This window comes from Saccoglossus kowalevskii, chromosome 22, assembly GCF_978046115.1.
Source record: "Saccoglossus kowalevskii chromosome 22, keSacKowa6.1, whole genome shotgun sequence".
In the NCBI taxonomy this organism is placed as follows: domain Eukaryota; kingdom Metazoa; phylum Hemichordata; class Enteropneusta; family Harrimaniidae; genus Saccoglossus; species Saccoglossus kowalevskii.
Window position 1 is genome coordinate 7,078,645 of NC_140662.1, and position 19,996 is coordinate 7,098,640.

General features: G+C 33.1%; 1 protein-coding gene across 1 annotated transcript in view; it reads left to right on the forward strand.

Annotated features, from left to right (window-relative positions):
* LOC100372012 (uncharacterized) overlaps positions 1-19,996 on the forward strand; it is a 100,514-nt gene that overhangs the window by 52,816 nt on the left and 27,702 nt on the right. The window contains exons 4-7 of the mRNA XM_085496143.1: positions 4,027-4,251; positions 5,728-5,817; positions 13,953-14,084; positions 19,361-19,399. Of these exons, the coding sequence (XP_085352269.1) occupies positions 4,027-4,251; positions 5,728-5,817; positions 13,953-14,084; positions 19,361-19,399 (486 nt within the window). The remainder of the gene's footprint in view (positions 1-4,026; positions 4,252-5,727; positions 5,818-13,952; positions 14,085-19,360; positions 19,400-19,996) is intronic.

Genomic DNA, 19,996 nt, shown 5'->3' on the forward strand with positions numbered 1-19,996 from the left:
TGCATGTAGCGATACATGTCATGTACTCTCTTCTTCTTGAAATGTATCTACTGTGACCCTCTCTTGAATAATTCAAATATCAGCATCTTCTTAATTAGTTAAAGTATTATGAAAAAAATATAAATGGTTTTAAGCACTATTGGAACTGGAACTCATAAAAGGTGCACATGTTTAACATCTGACCTGCGCTAACCAGAAACGTTTAACAAGCCTACAGTACAATGAAACCTTCGTTAGGGCTACGTGAGAGGTTTTTTCCTAAAAATGTAACTACCGTACCCTGTCAGTGCTTTGGAAATGCAGTTAACATTCTGTTGGCGACTTCTGCTAATATTATCAAAGCTATTTTGCTTACTCAACTTCTGATGCATTATTGCTTTGGAAATGTAGTTTATTAACCTTTTAAAGGTTAATTTGGCCAAACACTCACCCCAAACGTTAAGCTACCAAGCTACGCAGTTTGAAAACAGGGACTTGTGTTTTGACCTCCGTGCGTGCATCCGGACCTGTATCTGAGAAATGCCTGGACCAATCACAATCAAACTTCACATATACATGATATTAACAGGGATTGCGTTAACCCCATATTTTGCTTCCCGGACTCCAATTATTGAAGAGGGACCCAGTTTTTCAGGCAAGCTGGGGGTCCAATCTCTAATAAAGTTATTCAGGGTCAAATTTCAATTTCTTAAAATTTTGTAAGTGGGACTCGTCTTGCCGAGAGACTAGCGCAAACCCTGATTATTATACATATGCACATCAATTTATTTCACGATCTGATTCAAGATGGCCGAACGGCGTCCAATCATCAAAATCAAACATTTCTCGGATGTTTACAGATGGATTTTGTTCAAACTTGGTATATACGTTGGACATTATAGGACCTTGATGCACATCGTTTTGTTTTAATAAATGTGGTTCTAGTGCCATATCTCTGACTTGCTGTGACTGATTATGTTCAAATTTTAAATATTCATTATACATCATGTCATAGATATACAGATATATCGGTTTGACGATCCTAATAAAAATGGCCGAATGGTGGCCATTTTTGTGCTAAAAAATCATCAAAATTGTTTTAATGAATGGGCTCCTAGAGCCATATCTCTGACATGCTTTGACTGACTATGTTCAAGTTTTATATATTCATTATACATGTATTCAAAATGGCTGATTTTGTTTTAATTAATGCTGTTCCAGAGCAATATATTTCAATACTCATTTGACGATCAGATACAAATGTCAATCATTTAAATGTTAAACAATCATTATAATCATATTCCTGACATGTTTATATTCCAGCTATATTACTATAAACAAAACTATATATTTTAAATTCGATAACTAACGAGGACTGTGCCATGCATGGCTCATTATCAGTGCCTTTATGCCAAATCTGAGCAATCCTAATGTATCAGTGCTTTGGTTATTCAGTTAACCCTTCGAAGGCTAATTTTACCAAGCATTCACCTTCAAACATGAGCTAATGCTATTTTTCTTTATCAGTGGTTTGGAAGTACAGGAAAACTTCTAAAGGCTTATTGTGCCAAAGCTAATGTATCAGTGCTTTTCAAATCCACTTAAATTTCCTGAGGCTTACATGTGTATTCTGCTAAAAATAAGCTACGCTTAGTGTATCAGTGCTCTTGAAATTTTTTTTAATAAACCTGTACATGTAGGTAGGTTATGAAACCTAAGTTTATTATTGTAGCGATCAAGGGACCATAATATTGCGGGGGGTACATGCAGAGGGAATTCATTACTAGTAGGTCCATATAAGCCCTCCTTAATTTGAAGATTTGTACATACTGGTATGTTTGTTTTTTTCGGGTGAAAAGAAGAATCGAGTAAAATAAACTTCCCCTGCTTCAATTTGATATTTTCGTCCCTGAATAGACGCGTCTTTTAAATTGCATAATATTATTGATATTTCAAGTTACTTCACTCAAATTTTAAATAATGTTAACAAAATCTGTATATTCATTATTGAAACAAAATACTGGGTATGTTAAAAATTACCATTATGCTAATTGCTTCGTAGTATATGGTTTCAGCCTACAGGCTATACTGATGAGTCTTATCCGCTTTTCTGTGTCATTAGAGGGAAATACAACCGTCAATTTTTTGGCGACAGGAAGTACCTTCTCATTTTCATCCGATTCCCTCTCATTTTCTGCTTCCTACTGTTAGTTTCAGATTGTGTAACTAGCCTGTGGACATACCATGCTGTCAGTGCAAAGTTGTTTTTTCATTATCATCCTGTGGGCTGTAAAACCTACCATTCAAAGCTTACATACACAACACCTTCACTAATGTACATCCTCTATTGGAAGTTTAAACTCCAGTATGAGTATAATATACTTTATAGTTTTACAGAATCTTCGTCCGGAAAATCATCTAGAAATTCTGTCTTTGACATACTGTAAAACATGTCTTTTTAGCAAATTTATCGAGAGAACTGATTCGCTAATTCAAGATGTTGCTAATGACTTTATTATAAATTCAAAATGGCCACTAAACAACGTTGTTTTTCTCCATACACACTTTGTAAACAACACAAAGAAAACATACTGACATGATAGATACACTTTATTGAAAAGTAAATTAACACAAAAAAATAAATGTATTCATTGTGGTCATTATTTCAATGAATAAAAAACATAAATGAAGTGATACTGATATATAGTTTTTCTTTGTTTTTATGGAGATGATAACTGTGCATTTATTTTGGCGCGCGACAGACAAGTATTGTGAAAACAGGAAATGACAGTGACAAGAGAGATTTGCTAAATCAACATTTCGCTATTGTGTCATTTTACCACAATTCGCTAAAATTGCATGTCCTTTTTCAACATGTTGTACAGTATCTGCTTGTAAGGGTGAATTTTGCAGATCTATTCACTAGATCACTGTGGAATACTAGCTTCATGGCTCAGGATTTTTCAAATGTATGCCAGGACATATTCAGGACATAACAAACATCACTATGAACATTTTGAAATGCAAACTGGACATATACTTGAATGAAATTCCTGATCAACCAAGGGACCCTGGATATACTAGCCTGACTCTATCCTTAGCTGAACATAACAATTCATCGGGCGGATTCCGCACCTTGGACTGCGTACTTTCTTGCTCTAATGCGATAACTATAACTAATATTCTTTTGTAAGTTATTTCAATTTTATCAGTCAAGGAAGTCACCTGTTATACTGTAATTTACCGAAGTAAAGTTAGCCATATGTCACAACATTAGTTGAATATAAAATTAAAGGGCGGCAGTCGTTGCGCCGCGTCCTGTTCGATATGGGACTCATAGCGACGTATACAACGTGTGTAAAATACATTGTTTGTTTACATGAAATTCGAACACGCGCTGCACGACGACCACTGCGCTTTAATATAAAACTTCTCATTTCACAAACAGAAAGTTATTTACACAACTTGAAAAAATATATAAATGAATACAGAATAAACACCAGCATATGTGTGAATACAAAAAAATGTAAATCATCTTAAAGGAACACAATAATATAATCTTGATTGCGAATGAAGATATATGTTCAAGATTATTTAATTATATTCTTCGTTATTTTTAAGATGATTTAATTTTGTTTAAGTTGTCACTCATTAATAGATGGTGTATGTTGTCAGTGTAGATTGCCAGTGTAGCCCAAACACAAGCATTCCCATGTGACTGAAAGGTAATATAACAGTCTTTGGATTATAGGGGTTGAGAGAAATTTAATGTTTACAGCCCTAATGAAATGACAGCTTTCATTTTGATCATGTACAATGTATTAAATGTGATTTGATGGACTGCATCACAGTTTGCCGAATTACCTTCTCCTTGTTTTCCACATTTTATTCGTCCAGTTCACGTAAATACATATAAACTAAGTATTCTATTTCAGGCGTCGAATTTAGGCTGATTAACTGGAATATTTTGTTCTATGACGAAGTGCTACATGTACATGTGACTGGCAAATCAGATTTGATTTTAATTGTTATTTTTTTCATTTCTAGAGAGAAAGTCTAATGAAGGACTTAATGCAAGAACGAGAGTTGCGATTGGAAGCGGAGAAAAGGCTCCTGGAAATGACAAAAGAAAGCGAGACATGTCGGACGAGACTGGAGACATTACAGGAAGAGTTTGATAAAATGGAGGAGGCTGTCAAAGGGATGTTGCAATACAAGACAAAAATTGAACAACTCAAGATTGAAAAATCAAATTTTATATTAGCATATGAGGTGAGAATTAACCTTTGTCTGTGTTCCGCATATGTCACCAGCATCGGCCAGAAAAGTAGACATCTGATTTGACGATATTTGAGATTTCTGGAAAATTTGTGTAAAGTTCTTCATGAAGTAGGCATGAATGACATCAATCAAGATCGTTTTAGAGTTTCTTAGTGATGGTTCCTGCCTCAGTTGAAACTCAGGTATATTTTTTTCAGGCAACTATTGAAAGTATTCTTTATACACTTTCAATAGTTGCCTGAAAAAAATATACTTGAGTTTCAAGTTCAGACTTGTTGCTTTCCATTTTTCACTTAGCAGCTCATGCTTTTCCTGTTACAACTTAAAAGAGATTTTTAGTTTACCCCGGTAATACTTCTGTTGTTCATTTTATAGGCAAAAAGTGCAGCATGTTTAAATTAAATTCAAAGTCTTCATCAGTAGCCAATATATTCATGATATCTAATGACATCAGTAGATGTGTTAATAAAATAATTTCATAATACATAAATCAGGAGATGCATATGTTTGCATTTTATTTCACTGAATAAATGGTATTTTTGTTGTGTAAACTACATTTTTCCAGTAAACTAAACCGTAACACTGTATTTATCAAGATGTAATATCAAACAAAATTATTTATGCTTAAATATACTTTTTTATGAAATCAGAAAAAATAAAAAATATTATTCATGTTTATGACTGACTTCTACAAAACGATTTTTTATAGTCTGCTCTTCTCACATGAAATGTTGATAAAAAATGACAATTTTTTCGATCAAAACCTAAAAGCAATATCTTTAAAACTGTCTGCATAGACCAAAATATTTATAAAATTTACAGACAATTTTACATAAAAATATTTGTACCAAATTTGGGCAAGAAGATTATCTGGCACTGTTTAATTTTAAGTCTAAATTCACAAAATGGATTCCCAGTCAATCTGTATTTGTGTTTTAACATCGTAACTGCAGCGTTTGTGTTAATCTGCAGATTTTATAATTTATGAATACTTGTATTGTGTTTCCCAATTAAGCTGATATTGAAATGTAATATAGTACGCATATAATATATCCTTTAATAACATCTCCCTAGAGATAGACTTTTTTTTTTCGTTCTAAGAAACATTAATATTTCACTGTGCATTTTATACATGTACATTTTGTACCTGTTTATAGACTCCAGTAATTGTATAAAACGTGTTACAATACTTAAACCGTAAAATGAGATGAATGATGTAATTTGGCAATAAAGCATCTTGTAAAATCATTAATATCGAATTAGTGCAGGAAATACTATAATATTGCAAATTTATACTTTTGAAAAATCAAACTCACAAAAAAAACATTCATATTTTGGATATTACGTGCATCACGGTAGATAAAAGTGCTTACTACAGCTTTTTTAAGTTTTTCTTTGAATTTTGTGGGATGTGTTTATAAGCTGTGTTTATCTCATCTAAAATAAAGAATTCTTCTTTGTTTCCAGAACAATTTACAGAAATATCGAACACACATCAGTAATTTGGAAAAAGAAAATACATCTTTGATGACAGAATTCCAAAATAGGGAGACAACGGTGAGTGTAGCTGAAACTATTATTGCCATGACAACAGTGAGTGTAGTTATCATGCAAGCATTGCCCAAAAGATTCAGATCCTTGCTCAACTAATGAGGTGATAGAAAACAAACAAACATACACCAGTGAAAAGAATGATCATTATAGCGATGAAATATCACAAATGTCGATGTTATCCCAGTGAAAGGTTGACTGCTATAAAATTGTATGCTTTACTGTGATTCTGTTGCATTTCTTGACTCTACCATATTTGCTATGACTCTACCATATTTACTATGACTCTACCATATTTACTATGACTCTACCATATTTACTATGACTCTACCATATTTACTGACTCTACCATATTTACTATGACTCTACCATATTTACTATGACTCTACCATATTTACTATGACTCTATCATGTTTACTATGACTCTACCATGTTTACTATGACTCTACCATGTTTACTATGACTCTACCATGTTTACTATGACTCTACCATATTTACTATGACTACCATGTTTACTATGACTCTACCATGTTTACTATGACTCTACCATATTTACTATGACTCTACCATATTTACTATGACTCTACCATATTTACTATGACTCTACCATATTTACTATGACTCTGCCATATTTACTATGACTCTGCCATATTTACTATGACTCTGCCATGTTTACTATGACTCTACCATGTTTACTATGACTACCATGTTTACTATGACTCTACCATGTTTACTATGACTCTACCATATTTACTATGACTCTACCATGTTTACTATGACTCTACCATGTTTACTATGACTGTCATATTTACTACCGGTATGACTCTTGTATTTACTTTCATGAAAGTGGTACATGTATCAATGTATATTGTATGTTGATCCGTGTACAGTAGTTCTGTTCTGGCACTTGTAGAAATTGAAAAATTGTTGAAATTGAAACATTCTGCGAAAGAAACATCTCAACACGTCATTAACAGCAGCCGACAAACATCAACACGTTATTGGTATAACTGACATCACCTAAATAAGTCTCTATTCATCTACTAACAAGCATCCCTAAGTCACTGATTATTATCTCATTTATAACATAAACTTAATAACATTGTCGGGGGAATTAGTCTTATCCAAATTGCAATGCAATGAATGCAATCTGATTAAAAATTGATCGTGTTTTAAACTCGGCAAGAATATTAAGTTGTTTTATTTGTTAGCCAGGTTATGAGAGTTCAAATTTTAATCCATTTCTGTTTTGTTTGAGAAGGTTTTTTTCTGGTACTTCTGAAAGACGAAATCAAATTATAGTTGTAAGTCATTGAGCTTGGAAATTACATCAGATGAATATTAATGAGTCCTGATTATTTTAAATACCGTACTTGCTCTATTAGTGCCGACCCACACTTTATGCAAAACCCTGTTAAAGGGGCCTCTGTTGTTGTTTTCATAATTTTATTTGTATCAAGCGTTGTCTCTAAATCAGCTTGGGACACTTACCTGGTAGTCAAAATTATTTGCCATTTTTGGTGTAAAACAGTGAATTTAACTGAAAACATTTTGACACTTTCTTTCTCTGAAATGATTGAATAAATTAAAGACATTTTGAAAAATGCCAGCAAATTTCTGATGATCCAATGAGCATCTGAATCAGTGATGTAATACTTCCCCAGTATGGCCGATGTGATACTGAATCAAATGATATGGGGTAAAATGTTTGTGCTACATATACACAAACTGTACCTTAGACAACTGATTGACACACAATTATTTCTCAGTTGTTTTTATGGTTATAATGATTATGTATGTTGTGAATGCCATATCACCATACATTGTTCATTTCGTACCACAATGTAGTTTTGACCATATGTGTGTAGTTTACAAAATCTGAAAAACTTGGTGAAAAACATAGCATATGCTCCTCACACATTACATATCTGAAGCAGAAAATGGTACAGTACTATAATTCCAAATAATCTGACTGGCAGGATATGAGAACACTAACTAAGCAAATGTTCTGTAATGAAAATTTTATCTTTCATATTTTGTGTTACACACCTCCTGTCTGTTGTTGTTTTACTGTCTGTCCATTCGGCTGTCTGTTTGCGTGTGATTCACAATCAAATTGTTCCAAACTCAGACGTTTAAAAATAAACTCGCTAATTTTCTGAGAAGTCATGCATCAAAAATGTGATAGTGTACATCATTAATTTAATACTGGAAACCATTTCAATGCTAGATTACATTCCCGTCAATTTCATGCAGTTCTCCTCGCTATTATCGCATTTCATTCCAGCTAGTTTCAGACTAATACTGTTTCATCACTATTTTAGGCAAATACTTGCACAATAAACATAATATAATCAAGCTAGATACAGTACCAATTTACTATGTGTGATTCGTCAAAAACTAATTGAAAGCAGACACATTTTGGTAATGTGCACATGTATGAGCACGCACACGCTGATGAGTAGATATATCTTCATCAGAGTTAAACTGTTATAATAGTTGATATTTATCACGCTTTACTGATATATGAATATCTGCATTCTCTGAAATTTATGTTGGATGCAAAACTTTGATAGTTCTTCGGCTATGGCTATTTTTATTATTACACTAGCAAAAACTAAACTAACAAACATACTGTTCAGTTTAATCACGATCCTATTGCTGTAACGCCACGGTCTCAGTTTTATTATCATTATTATTGCACCTAACCAAATCTGACCTCTGTGAGTATTGCTTGGAGACTTAAAATTCAAAATATTTGCTAAAGTAGCCTAAACGAGGCTGTAAGTACCGATTGAAGAACTCATCTAATTGAACTAAGCAATACTGATCAATAAGTTCACGGTTGGTTTTCGCAATATCCTGCTGGCTTCAGAAGAAACACCGACCACGGTTTTTTTGTTAAATTAAGCTAATGGTGTGTAGAATGAATATTGGGTAAATTACACCCAAAGACTAAATTGTCAAGTAATTGCGATTTTGTTCATATGCTTTATGGAAAGCAGATTTAAATGACCAGTCTATGTGAAAGTTACTAATGTTTTATTATTAATGATTAAATGCTCCATGTTATTTACATTTTTTCTCACTAATGGCAATTTAATCATTCTAATAAATGAATGAAGGCAGTGATTGTTTGCAGAGTACTACTAAATCAAAAGAAACCTTACTTTTGAACACTAGAGGACCAATTTCCAGAAAAGTGGAATGAATAATAAGGGATGGGCCATGAAAAATACGGGGGTTGAAGAGAAAAAATAATCAGAAAAATAAGGGTTTAGCAGAGTGAAATGTGGGGGGAGTGAAAAATTTGAGAACTGTATTCCCTGCGTTTCATGTAAGCAGAAATCTTGGGAAAGACATTTCAAATTCTGTATGAAACAAAATTGATGTGAGTAAACAGCTGAAAACAAATGAAGAAATTTAACATACAAGCAACTCTTATCTGGTCAAGTCAATATAAAAGTACGTGAGACTGGCAAGATTAGGGTTTAGGGATTTTAAATGACACCACCCAAAAGCAACCATTTAATGAGATTCAGTTATCAATTTACTGACCGTTACGTGCATCTCCAGCGAATGAAAACAACAATTTCAAACCTTGTTCATGGTCAAACCAAACCATGTTTGAGAATCGTGCAATTGTAAGCTTCCAACAAACATTGTATTTTTTCAAGTTCAAAGTTCTTCTGATCTTCTGTTGATTTTTTAAAATGCTCATCATCCATCACTTTAATTGCTGTTGAGTTTTGACGTTTTAATATTTTTTATTTTTATTTCATTTCAGTCAAAAGTGCATCATCAATCATGCATGCATTTAATACTTTGAACGTTAACTTTCGTCACCTTATACAAAATAAACTGACTGACACATTGGCAGGAAAAAATTTGGATCCTTCAAAGAATTAACCATTTGTATGCATGACATATTTTGGATGGTGCTGTAAGAAGGGTACGCTGTTGGTCCCATTATTTATTTTGCGCCATACATTGTATCAAAAAGCCATCCATTTTATCATCATTCTTGGAAAACTAAATTTCAGAAATGTTAAACAAGAAACTAAATTATTGTGGCCGTATTGCCTTAGGTCATGGCCTTGTCACTTATATTTTTTGTTTACATTAATAGTTCCATTGAAGTGTTACTTTGTTTCATCTTAATGCCCTTCTATGAGTTGAATTTATGACATAGTGTTCACATTTAGGAGTAAAGCATTGAAATTAGGCTAAATTTAACAAATTACAAGATGCTATGATGGAACCCTTATAGTTTATGTCTTTTATAAATCACTCAATTTTCTGTTTATTTTAATGTTTTCCTGTCACTTTGGTGTTATTTGTTTGAATTTCTTCTCCTGTAAATTTGCACCATCAGAACTAATGGCTACAGTCACTATAAACTGAATTAGTGAATTTTATGACTGACAGATTTCACTGGCATTCATCAGTAATTGTCAGAATCATGTTACTTTTAGTTTTACATGTACACACAGTGTTTATATGACTATGAGGGAATGTTGTAGTGAAGTTCCATGTACTCTAATGCAAATATGATTGGAAGATTGCCACACAACCCACAATCTAGTCCCAAACACACAATATGATAACTAATGTAGCAGGGTGTCTTGTTTAATTTTTTTTTTTCCAATTTCAGTTTAAAGCTTCTCATCTGAGTCATCCTATTAATGTGTTTACATTTATTACTACTTTTTTGTTGTTGAGTGCTGTCCAACAAATCATATCAGGCAAACGTACAGCAATCATTTTAAAAACCGTAAAACTTAGCTAGTAGCTGCAAAACATGTAACAAAAAAACTCACTTGATCGAAATAATTCAATGAATTTTGTGCTCAACAAGAAACGTTAAATGTAAATGAAATGAACTTACAATCGATTCGTTGTACTAAATTGATGGAGGTTAATTTTAAATTAAAAAATTTTGAATCTATGAAAGTTCATCTCTTATCCTCCAGCAAGGTCAACCTTTTTTTTCCCCCTTCCCTGACTCGTCATTTTCTCAACTTTCTTCTTTGATGTTTGCCGGGATATACTAATCCTCACATGGCGCACACCTTTGCATTCTAATTCCTACACATTAATTTCAATCCTATCCTTCCCCGGAGATAATTTTTAGCAGCTAAATACACTCTAAGATATTAAAATCCTTTCCCGGGCATAATGGATTTTTCACTTACAGTGTCACCTCATTCATGAAGAGTTTTGTGTTTCTAAATAAAAATAATTTTCATTTAACATCTGTTTTCTTGCAACGTCTTGCAACTATTTTTGATTAATTGGTAAATAAAAAAAAATAAGTGCATGAATAAGTTCTGTGGAAACTCAACAATCATACAGTTTTATATTTTGAAAGCATGTTTGTGTTAAATGTTCGATGAATCTTGGAACCTGGGATTCCCCTCCTATGATTGCATACCTTGACTCCTTACTTCATGAATGGTTGATTCCTGTTGAAATGAACATACAATACTGTATTATGAAATTCTGAAGAACTTAATCAAAGTAATCAGTATTTACCCACTTAAATCATCCAATATTTCAGGATTTTCTTCACTTTTTGAGTCGTTTTCGATTTAATGGATGAGAATTCACAACTGTATAAAAATGTCAGTCAAATTATATTAGATATTAGCTTGAGTGGTATATGTCATTCATTTTTGCTGCTCCCCTGATCTCCCATGTAAATGTGTCAGGAAAGGTTCTCAACAGTCAGACATGGCCTGGTGTTGAAGTAGAAACAGACACGTAGTGAAATAATATGACCCAAATCGCTTTAAATTATCAACAGTATACAATATACAATATACAGTGTATGACTGACAGTGGCAGAATAATTGTTATATCAATTTTTAACTCATTTGAAGGTGTACTGCAAGTAATGGGACTGAGTACAGTAGTTTCCTGTAGGAGTATGTGCATAAAAAATGCATCATCATTCTTGGAAATACGTAGAAAACAGATAATTCTGAAAATGATTGTTCTGAGAAATTTACTGTCAAATAAATAGGATATGAATAAACACAAATATACATTTTTCTATAAATAGGCAAAGATTAAAAAAGATTGATAAAACGAATGAAATTGAATCTACACAGTTATTTGTAAATGCAGAGCAAGGCTATATATAAATACATGTTGTCATATTGCCCACATATTAAATATTTTGAGTGTTTATATTAATTAATATTAGACAATACACCTTCAATTAATGACAATTAATGAACAACAAACAAGCAGTAATTAATTCCCATTGAGTAGTAATATGTAATGCAAAATGTCATTGAATGATTCCTGATTTTGCAAGTTATAAATAAATTAAACAGTAGATTTTTAAATTGCCAGAACAAATTGTAAGTCAACAATCTTTCAAATATGACAGTTTTCATCAATGGCCGCCGTTTTGAATTTTAGCACTGCAAGGATATTATAAAAGTACAGTTTCCATGGAAGCGAGTCAAATTTAGTGACCTATTCGTGTATATTGTAGATTTTTGGACCTGCATGTGTGACAAAAAGTATGAGTGATTTAAAATTAAAAAAAAAGTTTACTGCAAATAATCTTTTCATTCAGGTTGAATGGCTAAGTAAACTTTTTTTTACTTTTCCTAAAATCTTTCAAAATTTTCATCAAAACCTTCAGCCAATGGGAAATTATGTCCATTTGTCCAAAAATGAACAACGAAATGGAAATGTAAATTATGGCATCTTCAAAAAGATAAATACCAAAGTCGACAGAGGTTTCAGAATCAGATTTTAATATTCATGAGTTACATTTTTCTGACGGTATGCAAATCAAAGTAATGATCATTTTAAAATAAAATTAAGCTCAAAATTATTCAATTAATTAATTAATTATTCAGCAAAACTTTATTTACTCGTTAGAACAAAGGTTTAATTTGATCTGAACCTTATTTCAAAAATATCCTCAACCAACCTTAGCAGCTTTTGATACAAAACGTGACATGTGTGAATAAATCTAAAAATAGAATAAATTAAAGAGTGATATGACGAACAAAATAATAGTGGTAAAATAACTTTTTTTAATCTAACAAGCGAATAAATCGCATAATGGGAAACGACTTGAGGGGAAACGTATATGTAACATAGCTGGTATTGGATTATGCCTTCTCTGATCGCTCTAGGTGGATTGTTAGAGCTTACATGATTAACTGAGAACAATATGATTTGTCTTGTAAGTATACAAATTATTTCAATGCGCAGTCCAAGTGCTAGCGGCATTTGAAAATTAATGGCAGTGGAGAAAAAAAAATATGCTCAGAATATTTTATATATTTTTATTTGTTGAACACCCAGTAAAGTCTTCAAACGAAGCAGACTCAATTGTATTAACCCTTAGAAAGCCAACTCATTTTTACAGTAATCATATTTTTGAAACATTTTATTCAATATCTATTGGTAATTTGATATTATATATGTCATCCTGAATTAGAATTATTTGTTATGTTGACAACTCTGAACACTCCTGGAAACTGTAGAGGGCGCTGTTTTAGGAATGCACACAATTTTTGTATACTGCCCTCTATGGTTTTGTATTTTAGTGAATGGCTCAAGTTGAAATTTGGGCCAACAATTATTGGCAGTAGACAATTCTCTGGAGTGCATTTTTACTGTTTGTCAACCACAACCGGTGAAAACAACTCTTAAAACTCCTGAACAGTGTAACAAGATTACACCTTCATGTGCAACATGCATTAATTTAACTAAATTGGGGGTTTGTCTCATAGTTGAGTTGTGCTGTTTTCTTCAGCAGCTTGCCAGAGCCCAGATATATTTCTGCAGTGGTGTGCGTCTTAGCAACATAGAACTTTTTGTGATGTAGCTCCGCCCAAGAATAAGATTCTCATCTGAGTTTAGAAATGAACTGCTGTGATGCTATTGGTTAAAATGATTTTGAATGTTATACATGAAAAGTTAGAACTATACAGTTACAAAAATAGTTATCTGGATGCTTGATAAGTTTACCTTGGTGACCTTAATTAGATATTTCTTATGTTATTTATATATTGCCATGGCAACATCAATTTTGGCCTTGAAAATTTTGCCTCTATCAACTCTATCAAGTTTTGTAACAAAAATTTATTTTTCTTTTGTTATCCTCGCAGTTGAATCATGAAGAGAATCGAAAAGAGAAGTCTTTGTTGCTTGAAAGATTACGTGCCTTAGAAAATGAAAACTCGTCACTGGTGCTAGAGAATGAGACCCAAAGAGATCAGTATGAACGATGCCTTGATGAGGTAAGTGTGCCCTCATTAGGTGATGTTCCGAATACTTTTGTTTTTACTCTGAAGTTACTGATTTTTTCTTACACAGTGCCCTCAGGAACATTTACAGATTCACTTGAGACAAAAATATTGTGATTTTCTCAACATGCATGAAGTCTTCAAACTTCAAGATTATTTTTAGTAAAAATTTGTGCATAATTAGGCAATCATCAACTTTTCACTTACATCTCAAAAAATGCTCCATAGATTTTAATGAAACTTGGCACCCACTAAGGTGTTCCAGGGTAAACCACATATGTCATTAGTTTCGCATTGACATCTATACATATTAATTGCCTAATTTACATTAATTGGCTAGTTTTCAGCTGTTACTCAGTTATGTCATGAAACAGATTTAAACAAAACTTGGTACATAGGTGTTCCAGTATGCCTACCAGACCACAAACCATAGATGTACAATCAAATGTATTCCTTGTTTCAATAATAATTTTATTTCCAGTTAATTGTTAGTAATTAATTTTTTTAGTACCATTAATTTCAATTTTGTGGATTCTTAAGTCTCAATGAACTTTGCTATATTAGCCAATAGACTGTTTTAATTTTTTAATTGATTTCAATATATTATTTAATGCTGCATATATTGTCAACTATCTTTCTATATCGTCCTACAAATGTACCTCAAGTCTGTTCCTATTGTCTGCACTTTGGAATATTTTTTTTTCCATTGAAATTTCATCCGGGAAAGTACAGGGGCATTTATGTGCCTCGATGTAAATTCTGTCATCGTCAGTGTAATAGTGCTGCCCCCCCCCCCCCCCCCGCTCCCATGCTATTAAAAATTAGAAATAGGGGAACTCTCCGAGTGAAAGCTGAGTCACTGTTCCAGACTGATTTGAAACACATTTCAAACAATGCAGTCAAATACAAAGTAACCATGACATCATGGTTTCAATGTGGAACCATTGTTCCCTAGGAATGAATCAGTAATTGAATTGCATCATGGGAGTTTCAGTTTCAACCTCTCATTCTTTTTATAGAAACTTTTTTATTAGATTTAATTGTAAACATTGGAGTATCTTAAAATATTTTAATGCGACCATTTCCTTTTAATGTCTATGTACACCTGTTACACTCGTGTCATAGTTGAAACTGTAATAACATAATCCAAAATGTTGAAGACTGCCAACAAGTTGATGGCTGATATTTTCAAATCTTGAGGTTTTTTAACATAAATATAACAGTATAGTGAAGGTCACAAAGCTGGGGCTTTGTTTTTAAATGTATTCATAAAATATTGTAAATGTTGTTCGCTAGGTTTCATTAAAATTCAAATAATTATTCGTAATTGGCTCAAAAATCAAACATTGTATATGTCCATAATGCAAGCATGTCTTCATGTGGCCTGGCAACTGTGATCGTCCGCTTATTTAAAATAAGACACTTCTCTGATTGGGGAATATTGAACTGACTCTTTGATATTAACCAAAAGCAATAACGATATCTCAATACCATTTATGGATTGGTGAATTTGAACTCTAATATCCATTATGATTTATGAAAATGTATGTTAATAAAAAATTTGATAACGACCCCAGCTTTCTGATCTTTACCAAATCCAAAATTGCATAGTAATAACTGCCAAACAAATTTAAAATCACACCTTTCTGCCCTACACTGTAATCCAAGTCATGCCATGGGATATAATTACCAAACAAATTTAAAATCACACCTTTCTGCCCTACACTGTAATCCAAGTCATGCCATGGGATATAACTGCCAAACAAATTTAAAATCACACCTTTCTGCCCTACACTGTAATCCAAGTCATGCCATGGGATATAATTACCAAACAAATTTAAAATCACACCTTTCTGCCCTACACTGTAATCCAAGTCATGCCATGGGATATAATTACCAAACAAATTTAAAATCACACCTTTCTGCCCTACACTGTAATCCAAGTCATGCCATGGGATATAACTGCCAAACAAATTTAAAATCACACCTTTCTGCCCTACACTGTAATCCAAGTCATGCCATGGGATATAATTACCAAACAAATTTAAAATCACACCTTTCTGCCCTACACTGTAATCCAAGTCATGCCATGGGATATAACTGCCAAACAAATTTAAAATCACACCTTTCTGCCCTACACTGTAATCCAAGTCATGCCATGGGATATAATTACCAAACAAATTTAAAATCACACCTTTCTGCCCTACACTGTAATCCAAGTCATGCCATGGGATATAACTGCCAAACAAATTTAAAATCACACCTTTCTGCCCTACACTGTAATCCAAGTCATGCCATGGGATATAATTACCAAACAAATTTAAAATCACACCTTTCTGCCCTACACTGTAATCCAAGTCATGCCATGGGATATAATTACCAAACAAATTTAAAATCACACCTTTCTGCCCTACACTGTAATCCAAGTCATGCCATAGGATATAATTACCAAACAAATTTAAAATCACACCTTTCTGCCCTACACTGTAATCCAAGTCATGCCATGGGATATAACTGCCAAACAAATTTAAAATCACACCTTTCTGCCCTACACTGTAATCCTAGTCATGCCATAGGATATAATTACCAAACAAATTATTAGTTACTAGAGTTTGTGCTTTATAAAGTTGAAGTTAAAAAGTGGATAAAGTTGCAGTAATTTGAGAGGTTATGTGAAACTTGGTTGTGTTCATGGGAAGTAACCTTTTCACCATCAGTTCCCTTCATTTTTAATTCACAAAATAGTCCTCTTTATAGTCTGCATTTTTTTTTTAAAAGATTAAACAAAAATACCCAATTTTTTGAGTAAAAACTGAAAATTTACTCAAATTTTGTCTGTTTGTTCCAAAATTCGGGTTAATTTCCAGAAATATTGAAGATTATAAGTTAAAACTACAGAAACGTTTGATTGAGAAAGTCTGGTGGTCAAAAGGTTAGGGAATGCATCACAATCTTGTGTTTTGTACATTCACTATTATTTGGTGTTTCATGAACCGCTAACCTTTCTCACAATCATGTACTTTGTCTGATAATTGAATAAAAAAACACTCACAATCAGAACTAGCATCTTGATTTTAATCAAGTAAGTCACTTTTAATAGTTAGTGACAAGACATCGTGCTGTCAATAGAACAACAAAGAAATTTAACAAAAATGTAACATTGTTCCCACTTCTCAAAATAGTAATTCTAACTAGCTCAAGTTAAAACTGAACAAAACAGGAATAATAAACACCTTTTGCTCTGCGTCACTCAAGCCGAAATAGACATCTCCAACATTAGTCAACCGAAAAGCTTTTTAAATATTTGCTCTTTTGTGTCCTGTCCCTACTTGACATCCCTGTAACATGAATCTGTTAGTCCTTGTCTATGTAGAATAGTCTGGGTTAAACCATAGGTATTGAGAAAGTAGGAGGTTTTCAGGAGATAAGAAATAATAAAAGGAGAGTATGTTTTATAATATTATGAGGAATTTTAGGTTTGCTCTAGCTCGTTAAAAGGTGTGGGGGTATCAGTGGATGGGGACATCAGTGACTTGAATTCCTCGCCTGATTTGGTTCAGTTATGTGAGGTACTTTAAACAGAATACACTCAGGTGAAGAGGAAGTGCTTTGTAGATTAGCTTTCTTTGGTGCTAGGACATTTCCGTTCAGGTACTTGCCTCGATCAGGTAGGAATGGCCATTTCTTAAATTCTTACACTTATCTGTGTTGGTCTTCATTGCACTGATAATAGCCCGGGTTTCAGCCTTATGTGGACCGAGCAGTCTGGGAAAGAGGGTGATTCATGCATGGATGATTACGGTATCCATATATACCCTGGATGTTCAGCTGTTGTTTAGTCCACACAGTATATTGAATATATTTGTATGCACACTACTAGTAAGTCTGAAATCAATGACATTCAACATCCTCAAAATCCTGGCAGCAAATACAGTCTAACTAGTCAGCTCGTATATATACATGTGGGCGGCATGTTTGTTTCATAATTCAAATCTTTAGTTAGGCCAAAAATCATTGAGTGTTTTTTCATATGTAAATGTATCCTTCAAAATACTTTGCATTGATTAAATTAATTTTTTTTTCATAAAAAAAGGCATTATAAACTGTGCTCCGCCATTGTTAGCTTGTCCAGTGAATGGCATTTTTTTTCTAACAAATATAGTGGATGTGAAGAATATACTACTGTATACAATTTTAAACTTTATTGATTCAACCCCCACCCCACCCCAATTATTTCAAATAGTATTTTGAGACAAGTGTGAGAAACATAAATATTTTTGTTTATGTCCCTGGATTGAATCTACCTGATTTTTAGAAGTCGAAACAAGATCTTTCTGACCTTTGTTGTTTTAGCAAGAAGACTAATGTTATTAATTCAGCCTCCTTACTAACTGTTACAATGTTTAATAGACCGTGAATTGAGACACAAAGACGATATAATCATCTATTCAGTGTCTGGAGAGATTACTGGTTTTAACTGCATCAACCGAAAAATAAATTGCAATCATTTGTTGATGAACATATCAATCTACAATTAATGTTTACGTAAGATTAATGAAAAAAATTTGCACAATGTTGCACCAATCCTATCGCTGGAACAATTATGATTTCAGATTAATATTAATTATACAGGAATTCATTGAAATCTACACTGCTGTCTTCATGGGGTACCTGGCCATGAGGAAGACAAGTTTTGTTAATTTGGTCTGGTATATAAAGCCAATTAAAATATTGTTTAGATTAATGTTCCAAAGAAATAGTGAAAATAGTTGCAGTAATTGATACCTTGAAAAGTGGAATATTGTATTTGCTATATTTAGTCGCATACATGTGTGTGCTTTTGTAAATAACACAAGTGGGTCTATGTTCAAAGTAAATCTTTTTTTAATGACACAGCATACAATAATTGAAATTTGTGTTATGTCCATTTCTATTGTAGTTGTGTTTCTCATAGAGCAAATGTAGCACAATGAAAACTTGCTTGAAGGACGACCAAAATTGTTCGTTTTGTATATAGGTCCTTCATACAAAGAAGACCATGCAGAAAGAACTGGATAAGGCAGGTCAACGTTAACACCCCTTCATGTCCTTGAAATATGCCCCTCCAAATAACTATGTGTCCAGAAGATGGCCATATACAATTAAATGGGGGAGGGGCAGGGTTAGGATTTGAGTTATGGGTGAGGGAACTTAAGGAAGTGTTACCCCCCAGTCACAGTGCATAATGCCATCTTATTTTATAGTAAATGTATTTTTTATTTCTATTGTAGGTTGCTAATCAGGTTGTACAAGCTCTACTGATGCAGAAGGTAAGAGACATTGGGGTTAAAGGTTAAATCACAGGTCATAGGTCATTTATAATAAAATGACTATTCAAATCAAAACATTGACCAAAAATGCTGGAAACTTTTTTTCTCAATCTGTAAGCAATATTATTATTTTTTTTTTAAATTTACAGTAAGTCAACTCAAAGATATCATCAGCTAAAAAAATGTGTTTACACTTTTTTCCTGTCGACTACCCGTGATAAATAGTGTCTTCCACATCCTGTGGTTGTAAGAATCTTCTCTTGCCCCTCACTGGTTACCTGCCCCTCCCTTTATGACAAGTAGACCATTCCATTGAAGTTTGAGGTTTCATACAAATCGACACTTCAAGCGTAAGCACCGTGCAATAGCACATGTGTGTATATGGACTATGGCAAAACCTTTTGAAATAGTCCACAATGACAATGTGAACTTAATAATGGAATTGGACGGGATTTTATGCTTTGCCCCATTACTTTACTTCACTGTGCTTTTCATGTTATGGTGTGGGTTACACATAAAGGTAAGCTGACTGCTCAAGTTTTCTTCTTCTTTTTGTTTACATTGAAATACACAATAGCTGTGTTTTGATCTGAGGTC